Here is a 27,935-nt window from a genome sequence, read left to right as displayed (position 1 = left end):
ATATACATATTCACTTTTTCTAAAATGAAACAACTTTTCCGCTGTCGGTCAACTTTTCTGACCGACAAGACAACACACAATTTATGCTTTTAAGTTGATTTGAGACAATTTGTGTTATTTTAAAATTCTTAGACGCGCTATACATATTCACTTTTTCTGAAACGAAACAGCTTTTCCACAGTCGGTCAGCTTTTCAGACCAACAAGACAACACACAATTTATGCTTTTCAGACCGACCGACAAGACAACACACAATATATATATATATATATATATTAGTATCTATAAACGTGCGTTGCACGTTAATAGTAGCACATGATGGTTTAAATATTTATTTTTTATGAAGGAACAATAGAATTTAATTAATGAGAGAAATTTTATATATAATATTACAATAATCATCTAAATGCCAAAAAATATTATTACATTAGCATAATATGTGAATTCAAAATGAAAGGATATCATCAGAACTTACATAAATGATCAATTTTAGTGATGTTAAGTAGATAATTATGTATTGCGGTATAAAGTTATCTAATGTAATAGTATCTTACCGAACACTTCTTTATATTGATATCTCTCTTGAAAGTGCAAAATATAGTTATTCATGTAAGAAAACATATTGTGGTAAATATAGTTCAATATTTAGAATGTTTGTCCTTGTGCTTTATTTATTATAACTACAAAACATAAACATACTGAAAATTATTTTCAAACAAATTTAAAAAGATATTCTTTAGTTTTGAAAGAGAAAGGTTGAATTTCAGGAATTAACACATACTTAGAAGCACATTGACCAGTATCATAAGTTCTGCATGTATGTCGTTATTGTAAAAGCTTCTATATACCATATGTGTACTATTATATAAGTTATTCAGTGAATCTAAGTTTTCAGTAGCGTGACATGCATATTTTTCTTCAAAATCAACCTATATGCAATGAAATATCAATTTTAACTTAGTCTATTATATATATATATGGCGACACTAACATACGTAAGAAATAATGAATTTGACAACAAACATGTATAGTAGAAGGCCATTTGGTATTAAAGTATTTAAGTATTCTTTTTGGTAGTTATTGTTGGTATCATCTTCTCCTAAGTCAGAACTGAAAAATATTTTGTTTTTACCATAAAACATAGCAATCAACATTTTATTTAGTTAATCAACATATTCATTTCTGCTAGCTAAGAAAGCTCTTTAATTTCTATCATGTAATTTGCACAAATTGCATTTTAATCTAATGATGAAAATATTTTCCTTATTAAATGCACTACTATTACCATTGGGGTTGATAACCAAGTGTTCTAGAAGAATCAAATCATCTTTTATTGGATGCTCTTCTTTGTTTCCTACACGAAGCAAAAAGTCACTGAATGTTGGATTTGCTCTTACTATTATATTTCTTGTCATTTGAATATTTTTCATTTGAGGTCATAAGTATAATTTTGGCAAGCTAGCTTTTACAAATACTATTTTGGTCACTTTTGGAACTACTGATCGTACTTGATAGAAATCACCTCCCAAAATATTATTTTTCCACCAAACGGTTCATCGACATCCATCATATCTCTAAAACTGTGGGTGATTGTTTCAATCGTATGACGCTTAACCAAAAGCGTTCCATCCCATATTATCACTTTTGCCTTCCTTATAAATTTAGCATTATTGCTCTGATTTGATATTTATGATGATTAATTCAGTTATTTGAAGAAGTATATCAAATTTGAAGTGAATTGTACGACCTCATAATAAAATCATTGCTGGTACACCACTTGTTCTTATTGCTAACAATATCATGCCTCTTGATCTGACATTTGCAAGTAATGCATAACATAGAAATATTATTTCGATTCCACTGGAGACATCTACAAAGGATAATCCCACTTTACCAGAGTCGATTTTTTATAATATAATCTTGAAAGCTTATACTTGTTTAGGATTTAACTTTAGTTGTGCTTCCTCAAACACTTGTATGACCTTCTTAATATTATATTAATCTCTTTTACTTTGTGATTTAATACACTTTTTATGGAATAAATTTATGTACCCTAAGATTTTTTTAACTTAAAAAATTATTTTACTCATATGATGATTTATTAAACAATTTAATTGAATTCTCTTGCTAAATAATTAATTGAAAGATTTGATTGTTTGGTTTTAAAATAAAATATAATTTATTTTCTGTTGATTTAGATTCTTAATATTAGTGCATTTCATGTTTGAATATTTAACCGTGATTATAATTTTATCCACCATAAGTTTTATTTTCAAATAGTAAAAAGATCGATGTCATTCTACGTTTAGATCTTTATGTTTGTTAAATAATTAGTGGTATAAATTCTTACCAACCTTTTTCTTTCTTTTCTCACACATTTATATTCTTAAAAATTTTCGTAGTTGTTCTTTAATAATTGGGTATATTTTTCTATATTACACGAAAAATTAATAATAAAAAATTATTATTTGAGTAGGAAACCATTCAGATATACTATAATAATATATTATCTTGGGAATTTTTTCTCAATTTCAATGCTTTGTGCAATCCGTTTAGCATTACTTTTTTTTGTATTGAATATGATAGAGTGGTAATGTATTATCAATATGGAGGATTCTTCTGGATTTGATTTTATTAAGCCTTCCTATATATTTTAAATAAGAAGTTAAAAGACAAGATTGTATTAATTTTAAAATCTTAAATATTAAAAAAATTAACGTAGAAGTTATTGTAGTCCAAAAAAAAGTTATTACAACTATGTTTTTCCTTATGAGTTCTTCTGTTTAATAATCGACCTTTATAATAATATATACTATCTTGTTTCTAAATGGATTTTGGCAATATAACCTTTTTTACTCTTTAAAAATAGAGTTTACATTAGACAAAATTGTAATTTAGTCATTCTCTTAATATTTTGGATTTAGCAATCAACTAAAATTTTATTCATTAAATCTTTCGTTATTTGAACTATGTAATAAATCCTAATATTTAGGACTTTAAAATTGATTAAGATTTTAACCTTATAAAATTACTTCCTTATTAGAACTATGTACGTAATATATAACTATAATATGTTTCACCTTAACTTGGAAAATCAAACGTGTATATATGCATGTATCTAGGTCATTATATAGAATAACTAAAGTCACAAGTCTCTCTCCTAAAGCTACAAAACTACGGAGAAAGTAATTTATGAATTGCAACAGTAATTATATTTCGCTAGGACGCACATCTATTTTAATATCTAATATCTATGCCCGAAAATAATTATAATAGTAGGATTCCTAAAGGTAATCATGTAGACTTCCTAATGTATAGTATTATGTCCTAAAACTAATAGGATTACAAGGTTAATGTCTAGAATTCCGATTATGTCCTTTTATTATGAGTTATTATGCTTAATATTAAAAGGTTATTTTTGTAATCCCAACTTTTTATTCATGCTTTTATAATAATATAGATATATAGCTAATTATCAAAATTCGAATATAGCTTATATACTATACACTTACTAGTTAGTATATACAATCTTATATAAGGCAATATACTATATATAATATATATATATATATAAGCTATATAATTTACAGGAAATTGCCTTAGATAAAAAAAAAAATTTAAAAAAAGGCCAGGCCCACTTAGGCCCACACATATATATATTTTACAAGAAATTGCCTTGAATAAAAATTTTTAAAAAAAAACCAAGCCACTTAGGCCCACACATATATATACACATATAAGCCATGTATATAGTATATATATATATATATATATATATATATATATATATATATATATATAAGATATATAATTTACAAGAAATTACCTTATATAAAAAAAATTAAAAAAAAATAGTCAAGGCCCATTTAAGCCCGTTTAGCAGCCCACATAGCCCGGGACCATTACTACACGGTCCCGGTCTGGTTACACCCAAAAGTCCATGAAGCCCGTGTTCGTTTAAGCCCGGCCCACGAAGACCGAGTCTGTTTGAGCCCGACCCACGAAGCCCGTTTGGTACCGAGCCCGGACCGGATGCCAGCCTTGGTCTAGCAGCACGGCGGAAGCATAGCAAATCAACATAATAGATAGTTCCACCATTTAGCAGTACCCTAGGCCAGCTTTTATATGTATATACACATACTTCGGATTTCAGATTGGTTTAAAATTTTGCCAAACCATACCTGCACGTATATCCAAAAATTTTAATCATGTTCCCCTGTCTGAACCATATAACCGAAATTCTGACTATCAGAATAGCATAAATCAGTTCGGATTCTCGAATTAAGATTATCCTAATTGACCACAACCCTAATTCCACGGGATACTTGCTACCTCACACCATCAACAGGCACCATGTAACTTTGTCCACCAAGCTTGGACAACTAGTTTTTTATAATATTGGATCGAGACTAGCATAAATGGAGCAAAATGGACAGTGAGAACTCATATTGCCGACTCCAATTTGCTTGGATTTGAGGGCTAGCTATTGTAATTGTACCCTTAGCAGGGCCGGCTTCAATTTCGAACTATAAGTTGAATAATCATGCCTGAAAATTCAATTTGTAAGTTAGTTGGATAAGGTAGATGATGATGGCAGGATCTGTCTTTTTGCTAAAAAAACATCTGACATAAGTGACTCTTAATCTCTCACATGCACGCAAAACAAAGAAATGTTGGTGTATGCGTGATCGATATAGTTGTGTACCAGTAGAGCAGTGCTGGATGTTAATAAGATTTAGTCCTCTGTTTTCCATCTCTCAATTACAACCTGTAATTGCTGAGTTCTCCTCCTAACCTGTGAAACAAAGATTGTCAGTAAGTTGGTACCAATTAGACATTCAGCTGCACTGAAAAGAAAAATATGTAATTGTATAATCCTAACCTAAAGCAAGTAATCTCTGTAACTTTGCTGCTTACTTCTGTATGCTCTTTGACAAGTTGATGCTTTCAAAAGTTAAAACAGTATCGTATTACATACTTCATCTTAGCCATTTATGTAGAAAAAATGTAACAACATTTTTTGTTGAGGATTTAGAAGTTGCCTTCTTTCCTTCCATCTAATGGCCCCACCAGCAATCCCCAAAAAGTGGAAAAGAATGAAATTATTCAAAGTGGTGTTGATATTTGGGAAAACGTTCTGACTTGCCCCTGTCGTTTGTGATTTGATTTAAATATATCCTTAGTTAACCTATCTGCTCGTACATGCCCTCGCCGTTACAAATCAGCGCATTTATGCCCGTCACCAATGGCCCTCCAAGATGGGCTGACGGGGCTGATTTGTCATTGATATTTTACCACGTTGGAGTCCACGTGGCTTCCACATAGACAAGATTTACAAAACCCATATTTTTTCTTCCTCCCCTTCCCCCTCCAGCCCTTCTTCCACCACCACCTACCTCACCACTATCACCACCACCATTAATATACATAGGGATGATCATTGTTAAAGAAATGGACTTTGGGCTTAATTCAACCCCAAAAACTAGTTCATGAGATGAGGAATGTCCAAATTATATTAAGGAAACCACCCATCCCTTAAAGCACCAATGTGGGACTCTTTACAGTACCCCTCACGCCTAGGGCTAGACATCCGGAGCGTGGGCAACTTAATATGGGGGCCCAACATTGGGAAATGAGAATTTGAATGGGTCTTGCTCTGATACCATGTTAAAAAAATGCACCTTGGGCCTAACTTAACCCCAAAAGCTAGCTCATGAGGTGGGGATTGCCCAAGTCATCTTAAGGAGATCACTCATCCCTTAAAGCACCAATGTGAAACTCTTCACAACAGTGTTTTTGAGAGCGAAGCGCAAAAAAGCGACAAGGGCTCGCCTCGCTTCAAAAGCGACACGCATGCTTTATTAAAGTAAAGCGCAATTCTTAAAAAACACAATGTAAAATTATAAATAATCAAAAGCTTCAATTTAAAAACTTAAAAGTAGGTACTAGGTACCACCAAATCATCCACAAACCATAGGACAAGCAAAATCAAAGCTACTAAATTACTAGCATCAAGTCAATCAACATATTATTCTTCTACTCTTCTTGTTCTTCTTCAAGATTGTGAAAATCTTGAATTCCTCTATTATCTTCATATTGCTCGTAATCTTCTTCTTCCCCCTCCTCTTCATGATCACTTTCATCTTCATCAATTAGGGATAGGGATCGACTTGTAGTAGCCACACTTTTTCCCTTCCTAATCGAGCTTGAATTTGGAGTATTCCTCCTTAAACCATAAGGATCCTCCCCCAACTCCACTACCAACCGCAACATCACCCCAAGTGAAATCAGAGTCGCCTTCAAATACTTCATCATCTTCACAATTTTTGGGGACTCCGGTTAGCCACTCATTAGCCTCATCAATATTGTCCAAAAAAATTGGATCAATTATACTGCGGTGGTTGTAGCGACGCCTCAATGCTCTATTGTATTTTATGAACACTAGATTATGGAGGCGCTTCAAAGTTAGTCGATTCCTCTTTTTTGTATGAATCTGCAAACAAGATGTGTCAACTAACTAGTAGGAGTTGGGGCAGTTGAGATATAATTTACTTTATCTCAAAATACGAAATAATTTTTTTTATTTCTCACGTGTTCAAAAACACTTCAGTTCCTTTCACATCCGGATAAGTTACAAGTTAAACTTAGAACTTTGATGGCGAAAGTCTGTAAATCCGGAGTCCCTACACCATATTGGTCCCACCACTCAACTATAGAAGTCAAAAAAAATGTTCAAGAGTTAATAAGTATAAAAAATACATTAAAGTTAGAGCTATAAAATATAGAAACACTTGGTCACCTGGCGACTTCGTCTTTCTTTGTTTAATAGCAAGTCGGAGCTTAAAAAGTCCTTCAGTTGCCTTGTAAATAGCAAGCTGATCTACTATCTTTTCTGGCAAGTCTTCATCTGGGGTCAACTTGATAACAATCTGGTGGAATCCTGTCCACACTTCTTTAGCCAAATGAATTATTCTCATGTTGATCATAAAAGAGTGACGGGTTCAGAATAAGTCCAGCTGCATGCAAAGGTTTATGAAGTTGCTCATCCCATCTTGCATCAATGATCTGAAAGACCTTTGTATATTTCTGCTCATCAGTGAATGATGCTTGAATAGCCTCCTTGGCTCTATCCATAGCTTCTTAGAGGTAGCCCATTGGTGGTTTTTGCTCCCCATCCACTAAACGGAGTACTTTAACCAAAGGGCCACCAATTTTAAGAGCATGAAGGACATTATTCCAAAAAGAATAATGTGTGCAACATCTTTCCCCGCACTTTCCTTTGCAAATTTACTCTTGCTCCATTCCTCTGAAGTGAATAACTTTCTCAAATTGGCTTTTTGCAAGTGGATACTATGCAAAGTCAAGAAAGCAGTGGCGAACCTTGTCTTGCCTGATTTCACCAAATTTTTTTGCATGGTGAATCTTCTCATCATATTCAATAACAAGGGCTGCTGAGAAATATAAGAATGCACCCTAACGCCCCTGGCCAAAAACTGTAGAGAAGGGTTTTTCCTGGAAAATGTCCTCGAACATCAAGTTGATACAATGAGCCACATATGGAGTCCAATAGACATTCTTGTACGCTCCTTCAATCATGCCACCCGCTTTCACATTTTCACTTGCATTATCAGTGACCACTTGAACAACTTTGCTTGGGCCAATCTTTTCGATGGTGTTCTAAAACAAGGTAAACATTTTGATGTGGTCAGTGGATGAGCCGCTAGCATTAATGGACTCAAGAAACAAACTTCCCCGGGGAGAATTCACCAACACATTAATAATCATTTTCCCAGTTCTTGACGTCCACTTATCCATCATAATGGAGTAGCCATACTTGTTCCACACAACTTTATGCTCCTCAACAATTTTATTAGTCTCCTCCACTTCCTTATTTAGATAAGGACCTCTTATTTCATGATAAGTGGGAGGCTTCATTTCAGGTCCGTATTGACCAACGACCTCAATAAAGTCTCCAAAAGTGTCATAGTTGACACAATCGAAGGGGAGCCCAGCATCATAGACCCATCGTGCAAAAGCTCTAACTGCATGATCCCTCAAAATGTCTTTAGCAATTTTTTGTACATCTTTTCCACCGCTCTTTGCTTCCGGCTTCTTTGGAAAATAGCAATCTATAGGACCTTTAGTCGATGATCCATCACTTGAAGAGATTGCATCTCTTCCCCGTTTTGTTGGAAGTGACAATTTTTCAATATAATCATCATCATGATTGGTCACCATTGGTTGATGACTCATTTGATTTTTTTGCTCTTTCTTCTTCTCAACAAAATTCTTTATTTCTTCCCTCACCTCCGGTGGGCATTTCGGACAACTTGTGACATTTCTATCGCCACCAATAAGATTGTATTTAAAGCGATAAATTCATCCCGTTGTCGTCTTGTTACAAAACTTGTATACAACATTTGTATTCTTCTTATTAACTCTATCGCCAAGCCAGGTCTTTCTCTTTCGAACTTTGAGAGATTTTGAAATCTCTATTAAGATATAAGAAAATACATAATCAAATAAACTGAAAATACATATAATATATATAAATAATAATGAATTTTCTGAAATGAAATACATATAAAATTAATCAAATAAACTGAAAATATAACATATATATAATTAATTTTATATGTTGAGATATAATAATAACATATATATAATTAATTTTATATGCTGAAATACAACAACAACAACAACGACCCAGTATAATCCCACAAGTGGGGTCTGGGGAGGGTAATATGTACGCAGACCTTACCCCTACCCCGAAGGGTAGAGAGGCTGTTTCCAGGAGACCCTCGGCTCAAAAAAGCAATAGGAGATGATATATTAGTACCATAAAAATGCGTAATAAAAATAACAACAATAACAACAACAATATATAAGAGATATGAAATATGAAATACAGGATACAGAATACGAAATACGAAATAGATGGCTGGTATAGTACAACTAGAAGGGAAAGTCCTGCATCAATAGACGACCAAATGACATTTCTAGTCTAACTCCTAACTGGATAGTCTCCCTCTATTGTGCTGTAGAAATATTCACACTCTCCCCTAACCTACAACCTTAATGCTCGACCTCCATAATTCCCTATCAAGGGCCATGTCCTCAGTAATCCTAAGTCGCGCCATGTCCTGTCTGATCACCTCTCCCCAATACTTCTTAGGTCTTCCTCTACCTCTCCGCGTGCCCACTACAGCCAGTCGCTCACACCTCCTCACCGGTGCATCAGTGCTCCTCCTCTGAATGTGCCCGAACCATCTGAGTCTTACTTCCCGCATCTTGTCCTCCATGGGGGCCACACCCACCTTCTCTCGAATATCTTCATTCCTAATCTTATCCATCCTTGTATGCCCGCACATCCACCTCAACATCCTCATCTCTGCTACTTTCATCTTCTGGATGTGTGAGTTCTTTACCGGCCAACATTCAGTTCCATACAACATGACAGGCCTAACCACTGCTCTATAAAACTTACCTTTTAGTAACGGTGGCACTTTCTTGTCACACAAGACTCCCGACGCTAACCTCCACTTCATCCACCCCGCCCCTATACGGTGTGTGACATCCTCGTCAATCTCCCCGATCCCCTGAATAACCGATCCAAGGTACTTGAAACTACCTCTCTTGGGAATGACTTGAGAGTCAAGCCTCACTTCAACTCCCGCTTCCGTCGGCTCAACTCCAAATTTGCACTCGAGGTATTCCGTCTTCGTCCTACTCAACTTGAAACCTTTAGACTCAAGAGCATGTCTCCAAATCTCTAGCCTCTCGTTGACGCCGCCTCTTGTCTCGTCAATTAGAATAATGTCATCAACAAATAGCATGCACCATGGAACCTCCCCTTGAATATGATGAGTCAGTGCATCCATCACCAGGGCAAATAGGAATGGGCTGAGCGCAGACCCCTGGTGCAACCCCGTAATAACTGGAAAGTGTTCAGAGTCGCCTCCTACTGTCCTAACCCGAGTCTTAGGACGAAGACATATAATAAAATATAATAATAAAATAAAATACATATAATAATTAAATTTATATGTTGAAATATACACTAAAATGAGAAGGAAAAAGAAAGAAAAAAATGGTTACTCTGTTCTGGACTGGAGAAAGAAAGAAGAAGAAGAAGAAAGAAAAAAGAAAAACACGAGAAGAACTGAAGAAGAAAGGAGAAGAAGAAATTACCTGGGTCCTAGACTGGTCGAGCCGCGAGCGAGAAAGGAGAAGGGGTCGAGCTCGAGCGAGAGAGAAAGGGTCAGCAATGGCATCTCTATTTTCTCGATGTTCAGCTTCAGGAGGTAAAATACTAGGTTTTGTGACTCTGTTTTGTCGAAGACTGTTTTGTCGAAGGGGAAGGGGTATTTTTGTCGATTTAGGGGTCTGTTTTGTATAATAGAAAAATAGCCCCAAATTTTTTTTTAAAAAAACTGGCCCTCTGCGCTTATACAGAAGCGATCGCTTCTTCGCTTCCATCGTTTCGTCGCTTCGTCGATTTCGCCATTGAAGCGTGCGCTTCCACAGATCGAGCCGCCTCAGGCAGCTAGAAGCGACACTGGGTCGCGTCACGTCGCGCTTAAAGCGACGAAGCGCACGCTTTTCTAAACACTGCTTCACAATCATCATCCGTCCCCTCCGTCTCTTCTTCATGAGATACACTGCCACAATTATTAACACCAGCATCCTCCTTGCCCTTAATAGTTACGATCACACTACTACCACCTCCATTAACACACGGAAATAAATACCCCAATGAATGCCCAAACAACATGTCCTACCAAAAACATCCTTTGCATAAGGATACCATTTTTTTAATTAAAGATAGTGCCTGAACTAGCTTGCACACGTTTCGACTAATTCCACCGGGTACCTACTACCTCCCACTAGGACAAGTACCGGGTAATTCTATCCACCAAAGCATAGACAGATGAGAGAAATACCATATCACGAGAAATTAAATTAAAATAAAATAAATTGGTGGAAGAATTCAAAGATGTGTCTCTCAACATAAAATTACATTAGCAAAAGGGTGTTGTATCCACCCCACCATACGATCCATCCACATCAAGGAAAGGGGATCAATTTGTGTAGGGATTTCTTAGTAAGAATTTGATGGTTGATTTTGTGGTGCATGAATGCGGGTTTCTATTTTCACGACAAGCTCGTTCTTTTTACAGATAATTATTGGGTTTTCTGTAAAAGTAGATGAACGAAAAAATATAATTAGGGGACGTATCTTGTGAATGGGTGTGAAAAAGTAAGGATTGCGGTGTAACATAAGGATCATGGTTTTTGGTGGCGTTTGTTGAAGAGGGTAACAGAGGTGATGATGATAGAGGAGGGAGATGAGGAAGGGCTAGTGATTATGGAGGGGGGAGGAAATGGTGGTAGCGTTCGTAACAATAGTAAAGGGGAGGAGGAAGAGGAGCGGTAGGAGAGGGGAGGATAGTAGGACAAGGGGATAAATGGAAATTGTTTCCACCGTGTAAAAATTATTCCCACATGGAAGCCATATGGTGTCATAAGATCCATGTCAACCCCACTAGTCCACCTAGGAGGGTCGCTAGTGACAGGGACATAAATGACCCCATCTTTAACGGCGAGGGCATCTATGAGCCGATAGGCTTAAAGAGTATATTTAACCCAAATTGCAAAAGATAAGGGCAAATTTTGACTTTTCCACCTTGATATTTTATTCATATTAAATCGTGAGAGTTAAAGAACCAAAATTATTAAATACATGAATGAAGTCCAAATGGAACCTAATTGTGAGAAATTGTACCGCCGACTCCAACTAGCTCAGGTTTGAGGCGCGTTCTATTCTTGTTGCAAGAGCATTTGAAAATAAGGTTAAAAATACATGTTTTAATTTGTAATGGCAATATTCAGGATTTGAATCAAAAGTGTACGGAATTAATACGTTCTTTTTGTGGTAAAGAATTGTCAACTAAATAGAAGCTATATAGAAGTTCGGAACAAACAAGAACAAATATATAGTACCTCAACTCGCGGTTTTTTCCCTCGAAGCAGAGCATCAACACTTCTTTCGGTCTGCATTTTGTTCCAGGAAAAGAAAAAAGCTATTAGGACTTAAAGGGTGTGTCTAGTGATCAATGAACTGGGAGGAGACCATGAGGTTTCAGGTTCAAATCCTACGGAGGCAAAAAATACTAGGTGATTTCTTCCCATTTGCCTAAGCCTTGGTGGGCAGAGTTACCTGGTACCTATGCTGGTGGGAGGTAGCAGGTACCCGAGGGAATAGTAGGGGTGTGTACAAGCTGGCCCAGACACCACCACCGTAAAAAAACTCGAATAGTCGCCAGAAAGATTACAATGGATAAAGTTATGGCATTTAAGTCATAGAATTCCTCTCACCCCTAGCAGTGAAAGAACCTATATCACTCTTTGACAATAAGCTAGTTGCAAGAAGAACAAACAAGGGGATCAAAGAGGGTTATCACAAAAAACAAGGGGATCAAAGAGGAGGGAAATATGTGCCAACATGTCCATATGGAGGCATTGCTGTCTAGCATGTGATATTTTCTATATTAAAAAACTATTGCCTCATATTAGTGACTAACCCGGTGCAAAACCCAGGAGTGTCTCTCCCTTATTTCAATCAAAAAGGGAAAGGGCGATGGAGCTTTCCTCTCAAGAACACTTTTACTGCAATTCCTGATTCGTGCTTCCTGATCACTTAGAGTCACAGTTACCACTCCTCCAATCTGTAAGATTCGACAATTGAAGAGGTCAGAAAGGTTTCACTTACATAAGTATGAAGTGTAATTCTGTGAAGAGACACTAAATGTAGAGAAAATACTAAGGCAAACAAGAAATGATCTAGATTGAGAGATAAATCTGTAGTCATTGCAAGCTCCAATGTCCTTTTGCTTTTAAAGAAGAAAACAAACAGATATATCCAAATAAACTATAGGAAGTCAGAGAAAATACAGAAGTTTGAAATCCAAGTTAAAATCCAATATTAGACCCTCCCCCACCCCCAACCCAACTAAAAAGCCAAAATCCAATATTAGATCAATAAATTGTAAGTGTTTAGTTGTACTTTGTTGTACACGATATGGGCGGGCGCGTGAGATACTCATTGGATTTGGTCAATCTTAGGTGCTTCGACTACACCTATGGCCAAGAGATATAGGTTGATTTGCTATGCGGTTTGACTTCAGGTGTACGTCATATATATGTACATATTCACACAAAGTATTAGAACACCTTGCTATTATACGAAATAACTTATGAATAAGAGTAAGTACTTACAAAGAATTTAATTTTACTAGCTTTAATTCAATAACCTCAATTCCAAATCCTAAGATTTAGGTGATAACAAATCCGACTTCTAGATTCACACTTGTGTCAGGTGCCCACTCCCATATCCGAGAAACAAAGGTTCTCTACATCTTTATGCCTATCCTAAAACAACATAAATCACTTATATTTCCTACAAATTTCTGATGCTCGGGAAAATCAATAAAAGAATTGAGAAAGGCAAATATAAATTGGATATATATTCCCATAATCCAAACCAGCAATTTGCAATTCATGTCTAACTACCTAAAGAAGAAATTTCCAATTATTAAACTAATCTAAACAAAAGAAAAAGGGACAAAAAACTTTAACCACCAAAAAAAAAGGAAAAACATAGTGCCCTTTGGTCAGAGTTAGGTCTATGTAGAATATTATGAAACACTAAGTCTGAATTCTATACTGAAAGGATTTCCATGTTCAACGAGAGCATTGACAACTATAATTAAAAGGACTGTTGTGATCACCAAGGCCCCCATCCTTCCAATGCTCAACTTAGAAGAACCGGCTAAAAAAGGAATCCCAGTGCCTTGAAAGTGGAGGCCGAGAAGACACATGCTTTTATCAACCATCTTTTAGATGCATTTAAGAATGACACTGCAATGTCCCAGAAGCAGAAATGAGGATTAAAGATATACTGATATGTCTTCAGCTTCGTTTGTGTTTCACCTAATGGAATGAAGGAGAATAAGTAACAGTAACAGAGAGCTTGATATAAATAGAAAAAGAAACTGACGGATTGATATTAGAGCAAAGCACCTGGAGTTAGTTAAATAGGCAATAAAAAAACTGGAGATGGAATTCATCACCCCCACCTAACAATCCTAAGAAAGTAAAACAAGAAAAGGAAAACTAAGTAATACTAAGTCCGATGACCACTTAGGATGACGAAAGCCCCACAGAAATCCTGAGACGTATCTGCTTAAAGACCGAAGCATGTATGCCTGAATGAAAAGCTACACAGGTAACTCTTTTTCCTTTCAGATGGTTGTAGTGAGGAGGATAAGAGATCATTTTGTAAGTGGGAAAAAGATTTGTACCCCTATAGGGAAAGGGGCCCTGAGAATATCAAGTAAGTAATAAACCAGAATTTTGGAGATTTAGTAGAGAGGAAGGCAAGCATTGAACAAAGTCGATGAATGTAAGCTTAGGTGGTTTTATGGGGATTGGATTTAAAGAGAAGCTGGAGAACCTTATTGCCGAAGCTGGAGAAACTTATGGTCGAAGCTTGTTGAGCGGATAAGACAAGTTTTATAATATCTACCTGTCGTTCAATTTAAGGTTGGAGATGATAGGAGAATGGTTTTGCGGAAGATTAATGGAGCAAGGGACTCTTAATAACATGTACCCAGTTCATACCCTGGTTTCTAAGCAGCATACCACAGTCCAGGCTTCTTTGTGATTGTAAAGTAGTGAATTATTTTAAATCCCACATTAACAAGAACGAAATATTGAAATTTCTTCTTCCAATTCATGCATTAGTCTAATTGGAGACTTGAAGTACTGGATACTTCGCTGTCGAGAGCTGCTGATAGTGGCATCCTTTAACTAAAGTCATTTTTCTTCGGCCCCTTAGCGATCTGGCAACTGCGAAGTGCGAACTCCCTTGGAGAATGATACAGAGAAAAGCATATGTTCTAACAGAGCTTCCTTTTGTTGCTTCAGAAGCTACATGGTAATCTCTATTGACAGGTGACAGCATCCATAAGAAGAGAAGTATTCATGTGAGTGTCGTCTCTGTAAGAAGGCACAGGAGAAAGACAATCATATTTTGCAGTTGTGCTTCAGCTTGTAAACATCTGATGTTCATTTCTTGGGTAGTCAATTAGTTGAGCCATCATCAGTTAAAGAGTCTCAGATTTTCAATGGATGGTTACTATATACCATTTTTCTTAATTGGTGGCTCATTAGTTCGTAGTGTACTAGCACCTTAAGAGGTCATGCTTATTCTTGGTAATCTTGATGATGGAATGCCCCCTCGGTGCCTTGTCTAATGGAATACTCTAACTACATTTGTCAAAAGAAAAAAACACACATAAATATTATCAGTTCTTTCTTCTTTATTTTTGGATAATTGAGAGATCCCGGAGGGCCACTGGTGCAAGATTGAAATTCGGTCGATAATAGACTCCCTCTACCCTTCTCCACTTAAATACCAGGCTTTTGTCTACACAAGGTTTGCCTAACCCAGACATCACATGTTGTGTTCTTACCCCTAGACCAAACCCCTGGGGCTACACAAAAAAAAACTATCCGTTGAAATAGAAAAGTTTAATACTAAATCTAAACGACTGAAAAATTTCTTAGATCGCCTCTTTAAATCAAAGAGATACAAAACAATATACTTGCTTACCATTAGGCAACAAAAAATAGATACAAGAAGATAAATAAATGATATTCAAATGATGCTGATATGGATTGTTGTGTAGGACAGTAAAATAGAGAAGATTGCTTCTTTTATTAAGGAAGTAATAAGGAGTTCAATACATACCAGATCACACAGAGTAGGATTCTTAATAATATTCACAAGCTGCTCGCCATGAGCTGTACCAATAAGCATAACTCCTCTCTCAGCAATTGTACGGCAAGCATGAACTTCAGCTTCAGTGCCAATCTCATCTATAATGATCACCTCAGGCATGTGATTCTCCACAGCCTCAATCATAACTTGATGCTGCATCGACGGGTCTGGAACCTGCAATCTTCTTGCCCCTCCTATTGCAGGGTGCGGAATATCCCCATCACCTCCTATTTCATTGCTTGTGTCAACAATAACCTGTCACAATGATCTAAGATGTAAAAATTTCTTTCAGTAGCATCACAATAAACAAAACAGTAAATAAGATTAGAAACAAAATCAGGAAAGCGAAACCATAAAGCCAATTGCAACGGTTAGTTAACAAACCACTCTTTTATGAAGTTCATCTGACAAGACACGAGATATCTCTCGCACAACTGTAGTTTTACCAACACCAGGCCTGCTAAAATCAAGAGAGACAAATCAGAGAGAGACAGAATCATATTTACAGGATAGCAAGGTCTATTCAACTGCGATGAAGCCTGATGTTTATCAGCTTAGTTGGCCAACTTAGAAAAGATTAAGCCACAAGCAAGTTCAATAGTTCCACTTGAGCTCATATTAGGAACCAGTTATCCAAAATCATAGGGAAAAAATTTGTGGGCATCATGGTTGATATTATGCCAAAGAAAAAAGAGGGAATAGGGAAAGAAAAAACATTGTATGTATCACGGTTGATATTGTTCCGACCATAATTTTGCCTCCTAGGTTAGACCAAAGCTACAAATGAGTACAAGTTAACTCATTATCTCGAATCAGATAGGCCAGAAGGTAAGCTGCTTGGCTTCAACTAATTGCCTTAGCAAGTTCACATTCAATGACAACTTTCCAGGCCTCCAAAAAGCAATAGCTGCTGGACTGCTTAAAATAACACAGCATGCACTTGCTAAATCCACTTGATACCTAACTCATCTGGTTAACCTTGGAAATTGTGGCGGCTTTAATTGGAGTTTTATTCAGTATGTTGAAATGCATGAAAATCTTGCACTGCTAGAGAAGGGATACAGTTATTAGCTAATTTAGGTATGCAACATACCCTCTCATGTGAACACATGGAAATCCTTTTGATAATGGTGGCGGTAAGACTGAACTTAGGACCATTGCCTGCTCCAAAACTAGTGTTTTTAGTAGCGAAAGCGCAGTAAAGCGACAAGGTCCATGGTGCATGAAGCGAAAAGTGAGAAGTGACACGCTCCTTTAAAGTGAAACACGCTTCTTCAAAGTGAAGAGCTTAGTTTATGAAGAATTAAAAAAATACATACGTACGAATTTAGTACTACAATATTAAAATTTTCATGATATAGCTAATTTTAATATCAGATATACAATAATGCCGATATTAACCCAACTCCTCAAAGTTGAGATCAAACGAATTGACAATTTCTCATAGGGATCACTTTGCGCGCCGTTGTTTGAAATGCACAGTTATCTGAAGCGCATGGTACGCCTATGAAGTGATGGCCCTTCGCTTCGTATCGCCAACATTTTAAGCAACAAAGTGATGGCTTTCAATGACGTTGCTGATACCATGTTAAAATGTGCTACTACCACAAATAAAAACTCCACTTGTTAGAGAATGAACATAACTATTTGTTTATTTACTTTTAGGTCAACAACAGATGGTAAAGACATAATTAAGTAAATAAAAGTGTGTCCAATCTAACAACTTACACTTTTAGATAAGGTGGCTACCCAATTCAACCAGGTATCAGACAAAAATCTCGCGTACAAGTTTCACTGCTATGCATTATCAAAAAGAAATTCCAATTTTTTTGCCCATGAAAAAGGATGCCCACATGAGTGGGCTTGTCGAAAACACAGAGATTATAAGGACAATGATAATGTTCATGGTGCAGTCCGGATTTCAAAACCACAAATAAACAATTTGACTATAAGAGTTTTATGAGAACTATTATAACTCACAAATCTTCCTGTGATATGCCATTTTGCTTCTGAGGTGACATATTATGCTCACTTACCGTCCAACAAACAAAATGCTCTCACCAAAATCAAGCAAATCCCGCACCATGTCAATCTGTCCCCTGGCCCTGCCGACTCGGCAAGTCAAACCAATGACTTCCCCCTTTCTATTCCTAATTGCAGAAATGCGATGCAAAGTACCCTCAATGCCAGCTCTATTATCTCCTCCAAATTGTCCAATTGACTTGAGGACAAATTGTATTTCTTCCATAGAGACCTGATTAAAAGAAGAAACATATATAACTAAGCTCTTCTAATAATCTCCTAGCATCCAGTTGTTACTTTTTGAGTTCCTTCAGCAAAAGACGAATAAGAGTCAAGATTTAGACATAACTAAGTTCTTCTGACAATCTTATAGTGTTCAGTTGTTTTGTATTTCCTTAAAAACATATTTTTTGAGTCACTCTAATACATTCATCGGATAAACAATTCAGCATTAAGGTTCAAGACCACTACTTTCTTTCCTTTTCCTTTTCACTTCCTAGTATACTACAATATGCTTCCAGTGCTCCTAAGCAAGAAGTGCACTAGTCATCATCATGACAAGAAACGCTTCGATATTTTCATACAGCAGAGTAACTTTAATACCTTTAATGTTTACCTCAGTGTTTCGGAGGTATCGCCTACCAGAGTCATCTGTGTAGTGCGCTTGCGGCAAACAGCCCAAATCTAACATCACCTATAAAGATTGCATAATAGTTATCATGCAATAAAAATTACTGATAAACTATGTCATAATAAGAAGCTTATTCCGTCAAATCTTGAAAAGCATATCTTCTGAAACTTGTTAGTTGTAAGCAGATCAATCTAGTCAGATTACAAAGATGATAATTTGCAGAACACTGATCATATTTTTTCAGAAAGAGACCTCCTTGACACCAGAATATCAGCAAAAGATACCATCATCTTTTGTAGGCGCAGTTAAGTTGCTAGCATGGTGACACTATAACGCTAGCAAATCAAGATCATTTCAGTAAGATTTAAGGCAAATCAATCACTTAATTTGCTATTCAAGAGATAAAGTGACTGAAGCTAAAACCAACAAGGAGAAATCCAGCAAAACTAGTCTTATTTCCTCCTTTTTCGAAGATACCTCGAGTAGTTGATCTTGGCTGGGGTCACACAAAAGCGTGTCCCGTAAGTCGCAGGGCAGAATCTGCAAAAAGAAGAAAAGGAAAAAAATAATTGAAGTTCATCTTGAAGCACGATATTCCATTACATAAAGCAAATATATAGATAATACAACTGCACTAGAGATCAAAATCAAAGTATGCATAAGTGACCCTCCAACCCCAGCTATCCAGCCCTTTGTTTGGGAACAAATTACACAAATTACAACGAAATATAAAAACCAATTTGCCACTGCAATGTGCATAGCCCTCTAAACCTGAAATATAAACAAGTAAACCATTCCACACTAATAAATTTAAGGGAGGCAAGATGATTCTTGTGCAACACTCCTTGAAGCAAGTGAAGTTTTACTTCGTGTATACACTTAGAATCACCTCAAAAGTTTAAAATAGAGGAAAAAGTTCACTCTTTAACAAGTAATTACCTCATTTAATCAAACATATCCCATTTGTAGTAGTCACTATCCCATATTCATGTTTTACTCCTAATAACTACTTAGTTCCATTATTAACTTTCTCATAGGTTTTTGTGTGTTTGGTATCAGAAAAGTTCATTTTCTCATTGCGAAACCAGCTCGACAAATTTCATTAGGAAAAATAGAAAAATCTCAAGTACTCCATCGCGTTCCAAATTTTATCATCAAACTAGTAGGAGTCAGTAACGTGAATCAATAACACTAAACTTCAAATCCAACTAGTTGGTATATCTATATAGATACCAATTCATAATTAAATAAGAAAAATTTTGCATCAAAATTGAGAGTAGTAAAATGTATGATTTCTCCCTCAATTTCACTTAAAACTTTAAAATCTAGCTGACATTTCAACCAAAGTGTATATTTTTTCCTCTTCCTTCCCTTTCTAGCATCTTTACAAAAGCACATTCTCTCAATTTAAGACTAATTATACAAACTCACATTACTAGAAACAAAAAAAATATATACACAAAAGAGAGAAGAAGTACCTGAAAGAGGGAATTCATATCATCTTCAGCATGAGTATTACAAGATGAAAGGTCTGCTGAAGTAGCATAAACTACACATAGTTTTCTTCCGGCAAGAGAAGGGTGGCTAAGACTACGCATCAACGGTCGATAATGTGAAGAACTGAAGAAGCGAACCTTTCTTCTTTTTATGGCTGGACTAATGACACTTGCGACTGCAGACATCAATAAGCTAGAGCCCATTTCGCCTAATAAGTTTCGACCAATTTCTCAGTTCAGTTGCTGTTCACTCCATTAAATCAAGATTATGCCGAATTGCACGGGGTGTTGTATTTTTTTTTTCTTTTTTTCAGGCGGAAGTTGAATTATAGAGTTGGAAATAAAGTGGTCTTATCCGAGGGTGAATTCTTGGCTAGTCTTATTTCCACGCGTGTTAGTTTTTGGGGCAAATGAAATACACTTTTCCCTGCCTCTTAATTTATGTGAGGGAAATTAGAGGACTTGTCCATTTATAACTAGTTCATTATAAAAATTGGTCAATTCACAAAATATTATTAATATTAGCTAATTAATTATTTGTAGCAAAAAAAATTCAAATTTTTGCTTTCTTTTGAGTGGGTATTATTAGAATAGATTATGTATATTTTAAGGAGTCTGAATCTCAATTTTAGGATGACTTGGTGAAGTTTTGAGGTGGTTTGAATTGAAAATTTGAGGTAAAAACCGAACATGAAAAAAATTATTTGTGTATCACATATATATCATATTTGTATCAATTGTGTATCACGTATATATCTGTGTGTGAGATACATGTTTGATACTTGTGTCGCAGAAGAATTTTTTGAACTCGATTTGATTACGAATTTTGATACAAAACCATTCCAAATCACCTCCAATCTTACTCAAATTTTATATATTGACTTATCTATATGTTTTCAATGAATTTCAACTATACCCATTGAAAAAGTTCCTTTTTGGCTTAGATTTTTGGAATATTGTATATATATATATATATATTTGTATTTCATTACCTTATTTGCTACCTCATCCATGAAATTTCCTTTCCGTCTTGCATCTAATATTGTTAATCACGCTTCAAAATATGGAAGATGATTTTTCCATGTGGTTCTTTGAGAGAAAGAACCTTATTTATTTGGTTTTTCAATTTTTATATGTGCTTGCTAGTTTTGGTAAGTCTATGACTAATGGCTAAATGTCGGTAAGTTGAGACTTATTTGGAGCATATGTGTAGGTTTCCTTTATGTGACATGTTTATTTGGGATTGGAGTTTAACAAAAATAACTTTTAAAATTTATGATAAAATAAGTCATAAAAAATGTGTCTTTATAAATTATATTTGTAAGAGTAAAATGAGAAGTTTAAAGTTAAATTATTATTATTATTAAATATAAAAATATGTTATTCATTTTCGGATTGACTAAGGAAGAAAATGTATCGCATAAATTGTGATGGATGGAGTAATATTTTCTAGTTTTTTACTCCAAAAGTAATTTAATTTTACAACTCCAACTTCATAATTTATATACTCCGCCTTTTATATTTCAACCAAATATTTTCAAACAATTAGCATGTTGGAACATTCTCCACTTCATCAATTTTTGAGCTTTCTCAAAATAACTTTGAATAAACTACCCTAGGAGACATAAAAAAAATTTTTTTGAAAAAAGGTGCATCCTCCCAAGGAATTGACAGAATGTGTGCCATTTCGACTGATTTCAATGAGCGAGTCGCAAAATATATGGTAACCTAAGAACATTCCGGTGCTACTATTCGAATAAAGGTGGTGTCGACTCCATGTGATTGTCGTTTTAATTTCTTCAAGTATTCTTCCAATGTTTAGTTGGTTATTGTTAAATATCTACTATTTGATGAATTGAGCAATTCAATTGAACACAGAAATGAAGAAGATGAGAGAACCACGAAAAATAAGCTAAGAGCAGAAAGCAAAATTTGATAAACTGAACTTTGTCTTACAAATGTGGAGCTACAAGTCTTTTACATAGGAGAGCCTAAACTATTTACAGCCAAGCTAATGACAGCTGGATTATAGCTAAAACTAACGACCTCTTAAGTTAGTTAACATCGTTACAACTAACTAAAACAATAAAGTAACTATGGTGCAGGTTGTCAATTCCTCCCCCTCCCCCCCCTCCCCCGGCCCCCTAAGCTAGGAGATATGAAGAGGTTCTTCATGCCTAGATTGGATAGCAGTTAACGATGTTGAAGATAAGTAAGCCCTTTGGTGAGAATATTAGCTTGTTGCTCTGAGGAAGCCAAGTACTCAAGATGGACCAAAACATGCTTGACCTTTTCCCGGATGAAATGGCAATCGATGTCGATGTGTTTGGTTCTCTCATAAAAAATAGGATTAGCAGCTATTTGGATGGCGGGTTTACTGTCACAACATAAAGAGATAGGCAGCTGGACATTCACATGCAATTCCTTAAACAATCCAAGAGAAGCCATACAAGCTTAGAAACTGTCGAGGCTAGTGTCACGTCCTTAGTTGTTAACTAAGTACATGTGCGACACTTGACAACTCGCTCACGATCTTGCACAATTTGCTCACGTTCTTGCTATGTCAAGTCAGCCTTACTACACTCAAGATCGCTAAGAGAATGGAAGAAAGAACATAAGAAAATTGTTAAAGGAAGTTTTGTATTAGAGAGAACTTGAATTGTTTGTTTGATGAATTACAAATGAATGGCCCCCTTTATATACTAGTCTCCTAGGGGCTAGTGTATAAATATTAATTATTACACAACTCCTTGAAATTTACAAGATAAGGGCTTTTTCTAGAATTCTCTACAAGCCTAGAAGATTCCAAGGACTTTCCTAGCAAATCCATAAGGATCTAGGTTCTTCCCAAGGAAATGTCCATACCTCTCTAAAATCTTCTTACAAATGCTAGCCTTCTTCTTATGTAAGCTTCCACATGGCATTAATATATGCCAAATGGCGCCTATGTGGCATGATGACATGGCGGGTCATCACACTCTCCCCCACCCAATATTGCGACGACTGCGGCGCAATGCTGCCGCATAAACTCTCGGATCTTATCTTTGAATTGCCACAAGTCTTCATATCGTTCCCACGTGTCCTCCTCCTGCGATTGCCCTTTCTAATGGACGAGGAACATAGCGGTGGCTTTTTGCCCTTGTTTTCGCCTGGCCTGGTAATCTATGATAGCCTTAATCTCCCGATCATGCGAGGCAGTGATAGTCATTGGCGCCCGACTTGATTGGCCTCTACTCGGATCATACTTATCTTCATGATATGGTTTAAGCATGTTGGCATGGAAAACAGGGTAGATCTTAAGATACGATGGCATGTCAAGCTTGTATGAGATCTTGCCTACCTTGGCGACGATCTTAAATGGCCCCTCATACTTGCGAATCAGATTTTGATGCATGCCCCGTAGTGCCTTGAACTGTCTTGGGTTAAACTTCACCATGACTATGTCCTCAACTCTACAGTATATGGGACGCTGCTTACGGTCCGCAAACTTCTTCATCTTCTTAGCTGCCTTATCCAAGTAGGACTTAGCAGTGTCGAGCTGCTCCTCCCATCCTTTGGCCATATGATAAGCCCTTTAACTCTTTCCCTCGAACGCGGTAGTTTGTGGTTGTTGGCCCGTGGCTAGCTCAAATGGTGTCCGTCTCGTGGACTCACTCCGCTACAAGCTATAAGAGAATTGGGCGATGTCTATGAGCCTTGCCCAATCTTTCTGATACACGCTTACATAATGCCTCAAGTAGCATTCTAGTAAGGCATTGACTCGTTCCGTTTGTCCATCCGTCTGTGGGTGGAAACTAGTAGAAAGGTGCAGCTCCGTACCAAGTATGTCAAACAACTCTCTCCAAAATTTTCCAGTAAAGCGGGGGTCTCGATCACTGATTATATGCCTTGGTAAGCCCCAATACTTCACCATGTTCTAAAAGAATAGCTTGGCGGCTTCCTTGGCTGTGCAACCTGGTGAGGCGGGCATGAAGGTGGCATATTTGGAAAATCTATCCACAACCACCATAATAGTACCATAACCGTCGGACCTTGGTAGGCAAGTGATAAAGTCCATAGTCACGCTTTCCCATGGACGCTCTACAACTGGTAGTGGCTCCAAAAGTCCTCCGGGCTGTTGTTGCTCAACCTTGTCCTGCTGACATACAAGACAAGTCTGCACATAACATTCTATATCATCTCGCATGCGTGGCCAATAGTAGACTGACTCAACCAAGGCCCTGGTGCGACGTTGGCCTGGATGACTAGCCCACATTGTATCATGACTCTCCCTTATGATCCGCCGTCTAATGTCTCCAAACTTAGGCACGTAGACCTGCCGACCCGTGGTAAGCAATATGACGTCTTCTACCCAAAAACGTTTCGTCTTGCCCTGGTTGGCTAACTCGATAAGTTGTTTGGCTGCTGGATCATGTTGCATGCCTTCTTTTATAGCCTTTCGAATATCCCATCTCGCTGAAGTGATTGCAGCAAGCTCGTCTTTCCGGCTCAAGGCATCGGCAACGTTACCTTTGCCCGGCTTATACTCCAGTGCATAATCAAACTCGGCCAAGAAATCCTGCCACCTAGCCTGCTTTGGTGTGAGCTTCTTCTGTGTCTGAAAGTAGCTAGTAGCCACATTATCAGTCTTGATCACGAACCTCGACCCTAGCAGATAATGTCTCCATGTATGAAGGCAATGCACAATGGAAGTCATTTCCTTCTCTTGTACCGTATAACACCGCTCCGTCTCATTTAACTTGCGGCTCTCAAATGCTATGGGATGCTTATCCTGCATCAGGACACCCCCAATGGCAAAGTCTGAGGCATCTGTGTTCACCTCAAAAGTCTTGGCAAAGTTAGGTAATGCCAAGACCGGCTACTCTATTACAGCTGCCTTAAGGCCTTCAAACGCCTTTTGATAATGCTCTGTCCAAACCCATGTCTTGTTCTTCTTTAGCAACTCAGTTAATGGTGCGGCCTTTGCTGAGTATCCACTGATGAACCGACGATAGTAGTTAACAAGGCCAAGGAAGGATCTCAACCCAGTTACCTTTATGGGTGCCTCCCACCCCTGGATAGCACGTACCTTAGCCTCGTCCATGCATAGCTCGCCATTGCTAATGACATGGCCCAAGAAGTGCACCTTTGATTGTGCAACCTCGCACTTCTCTCTCTTGATGTATAGCTCGTTCTCCCGCAAGACTTGGAAAACCTTCCTTAAGTGCTCCATGTGTTCCTCCAAGGTGTTGTTGTAGATGACTATGTCATCTAGGTAGACTACCACGAACTGATCAAGGTAGGGATGAAAAATCTTATTCATAAGGGTGCAAAATGTGGCTGGTGCATTAGTTAAGCCGAAGGGCATCACCAACCACTCAAAGGCTCCATATCTCGTCACACATGCTGTCTTTGGCTCATCCCCTTCCGCAATGCGAACTTGGTAGTAGCCCTTTCGAAGATCCACCTTGGTAAAGTACTTGGCTTGCCCAAGTCTATCAAACAAGTCAGCAATGAGTGGGATTGGGTACTTATTCTTCACGGTGACCTTATTAAGTGCTCGGTAGTCTATGCACAAACGCAATGATCCATCCTTCTTCTTCTGGAACAATACTGGTGCGTCAAAAGGTGCCTTTGATGGGCGAATGTGACCAGCATCTAGCAGCTCCTTCAATTGTTTCCTGAGCTCCTCTAGCTCGGGAGGTGCCATACGATATGGGGCAAATGCTGGTGGCTTAGCCCCTGGATCCAACTCAATCTTGTGATCCACCTCTCGCCTGGGCGGCAAGTGCTTAGGCAACTCCTCGGGCATGACATCTTTGTTTTCCTTAAGCAACTTCTCTATGCAAGGCGACACTATCTCTTGAAATTTTTTGTCTTCCTCTAGACTTGCAATGGTTGCCAAGAACGTCAGCTCCCCCTTCTTGATCCCCTTAACAACCTGCATAGCTAAGAGTTGTGCTTGGATCTGTCCGTGTGGCATAGTCACTGTAGGTACCATGCAAGCTCCTTCTCGCTCCATAACCAAGAGACGTTGGAGGTAGGGGTCGATTAAAGTATGACAATGTCTAAAGAACTCTTGCCCCAGTATGATGTCAAAGATATCCATAGCAGTTACGGTAAAGTTTGTCATACCTTTCCAAGTTCCTAATTTGACACCAACTCCATTAGCTACCCCACGAGCATTCTGTATCTCAGCATTCACGGTCTTGACGCGAGAGTTGGTTGGAGCAAGCTTCAATTCTAGTCTCTTTGCGGCTGCCTCAGTCACGAAATTATAAGTTGCTCCAGTATCCACCATTGCACGAGCGGGCTTGTTGTTGATGGTGAGATCCACGTACTGATTGCCATTCTCGGTGGGTTGGATAGCTTGTTTCGTGACAGCACCACATAATCCGATCATACCCAACTGTGCGGTTCCCAGACTCTCTCTTTATGACTGCTCCTTCCACTCACATACCATGGCACTGAGGCTCTTGAGGTCAGGACAATTCCTGAAGCCATGTGGCCCTTCGCATATATAGCATCCCTTCTTCTCGACCTGCACCTTCTTCTCGGCATAGCCCTGACGACCACTCGACTTTTTGAAATCTTGAGTCTTGGAGTATTGTTGTTGTATCTCCTTGACTTTGCCACGGTCTCCCCCACCTTTAGCATTGTTAACCTTTGACTCCTTGACATTGCATTTATCGTACTTGTCATGCCTGAAATCCATTAATGATTCGGCCTCCACTATGGCTTGGTCTATATCATTGACTTATCGGCGTTTCAACTACTACTTAGCCCAATTTTGCAACCCGTCCATGATGTGGAACAACACGTCATCATTGGTCAGGTTGGGGATTTGAAGCATAAGGGTAGTGAACTCCTTGACATAGTTACGTATGCTCCATATTTGCTTCAATTCCCTAAGCTTGCGCCTTGCCTCGTACAAGACATTGTTTGGAAAGAACTGTCGCTTGAACTCCGCTTTGAACTGATCCCATGTGCTAATAGTACATAGACCTTTATCCACGTCGGCCATCTTCCTTCTCCACCATAGCATGGCAGTCTCTGAGAGGTACAATACCGCGGTGTTGATCTTGGCCTCGTCGTCCCTCACTTTGTCGTGCGTAAAGTAGTTCTCCAAGTGCCAAAGGAAGTTTTCCACTTCTTGTGCATCACGAACACCTTTGAACACCGGGGGTTTGGGAGCCTCGATCTTGGCCTCCCTCGTTACCACAACATTGCTGGCTATCTCGGTCACACCAGCATTGACATGCTCCTCGAGTGACTCTATCTTTGCCTTCATAGCATCGATAATACTCAAAGCCTCTATGAGTATGCACTCTAAGGTAGTGATGGTTTGCCTTAGTTCCATATCAGTCTGTGTACATACCTCCAAGTCATTTCGGATACTCTCAATCTCTTCAAGAGTGTGCCACTCAAGAACGTTAAGGGTGCCTTCCACCTTCCCCAAGCGTTGGCCAAAGATCTCCAGGGTGTCCATCCCCGCATTCATCTTCATCACCCACTCTTTACCGAGCGAGACGTCCTCTAGAAGGACCTCCATTTCATCCTCACTCGCCTTAGTGACAAATGGTTCTTGGGATGTAAGCCCTTTGTTTGACACAACCTCAGGTGGCACCTCCTGGCTCTTGTTGGTGGCATTCCTCTTTTTGCTACGCCCGCTCTTTCCAACAGCATCCATATGTAACAACCCAGCCTGCTAGTGATATTGTCCGCTCTGGGCCTAGGCCCTCACGGGTTTAAAATGCGTCACTAGGGTCTAAGGCTTGTTAACTTATATACTCAGCATCCCTCTTGTGTTTTATCAATGTAGGACTCTGTCTAAAGCCTGGGGTGTTACATACACCCCCTCTTATAGACTCAGTGTCCTCGCTGAGGTTTGCCCCACCGCATGGGATTTGCCTAGAGTCAGCACTGAGGTTTGCCCCGCCTAACTGGGATTTGCCTAAACTCA

General features: G+C 38.0%; 1 protein-coding gene across 5 annotated transcripts; it reads right to left on the bottom strand.

The window, feature by feature from the left end:
- Positions 1 to 4,147: 4,147 nt before the first annotated feature.
- On the bottom strand, positions 4,148 to 20,395 carry LOC104239447 (uncharacterized protein ycf45). 5 transcript variants are annotated; one of them, XR_011406762.1, is made up of 11 exons: positions 19,976 to 20,395; positions 18,975 to 19,037; positions 18,483 to 18,560; positions 17,881 to 18,098; positions 16,229 to 16,304; positions 15,815 to 16,099; positions 12,585 to 12,728; positions 12,004 to 12,054; positions 4,883 to 4,944; positions 4,706 to 4,795; positions 4,148 to 4,547 (listed from the first exon to the last, which is right to left on the bottom strand). XR_011406762.1 is itself a non-coding variant. In XM_070171941.1 (10 exons), the coding sequence occupies exons 1-9, from the start codon at positions 20,195 to 20,197 to the stop codon at positions 4,736 to 4,738; spliced, it is 1,197 nt and encodes a 398-aa protein (XP_070028042.1). In that variant the 5' UTR covers positions 20,198 to 20,394; the 3' UTR covers positions 4,148 to 4,547; positions 4,706 to 4,735. The 5 variants fall into 5 exon arrangements, 3 of the variants coding, with proteins under 3 accessions (XP_070028042.1, XP_070028043.1, XP_070028044.1); XR_011406763.1 differs by having other exon boundaries at positions 16,229 to 16,301; XM_070171941.1 differs by lacking the exon at positions 4,883 to 4,944 and having other exon boundaries at positions 19,976 to 20,394.
- Positions 20,396 to 27,935: the final 7,540 nt, after the last annotated feature.

The sequence above is a fragment of the Nicotiana sylvestris genome, chromosome 4, assembly GCF_000393655.2.
Source record: "Nicotiana sylvestris chromosome 4, ASM39365v2, whole genome shotgun sequence".
Taxonomy (NCBI): Eukaryota; Viridiplantae; Streptophyta; class Magnoliopsida; order Solanales; family Solanaceae; genus Nicotiana; species Nicotiana sylvestris.
This window is presented reverse-complemented; position numbering and strand designations above follow the sequence as displayed.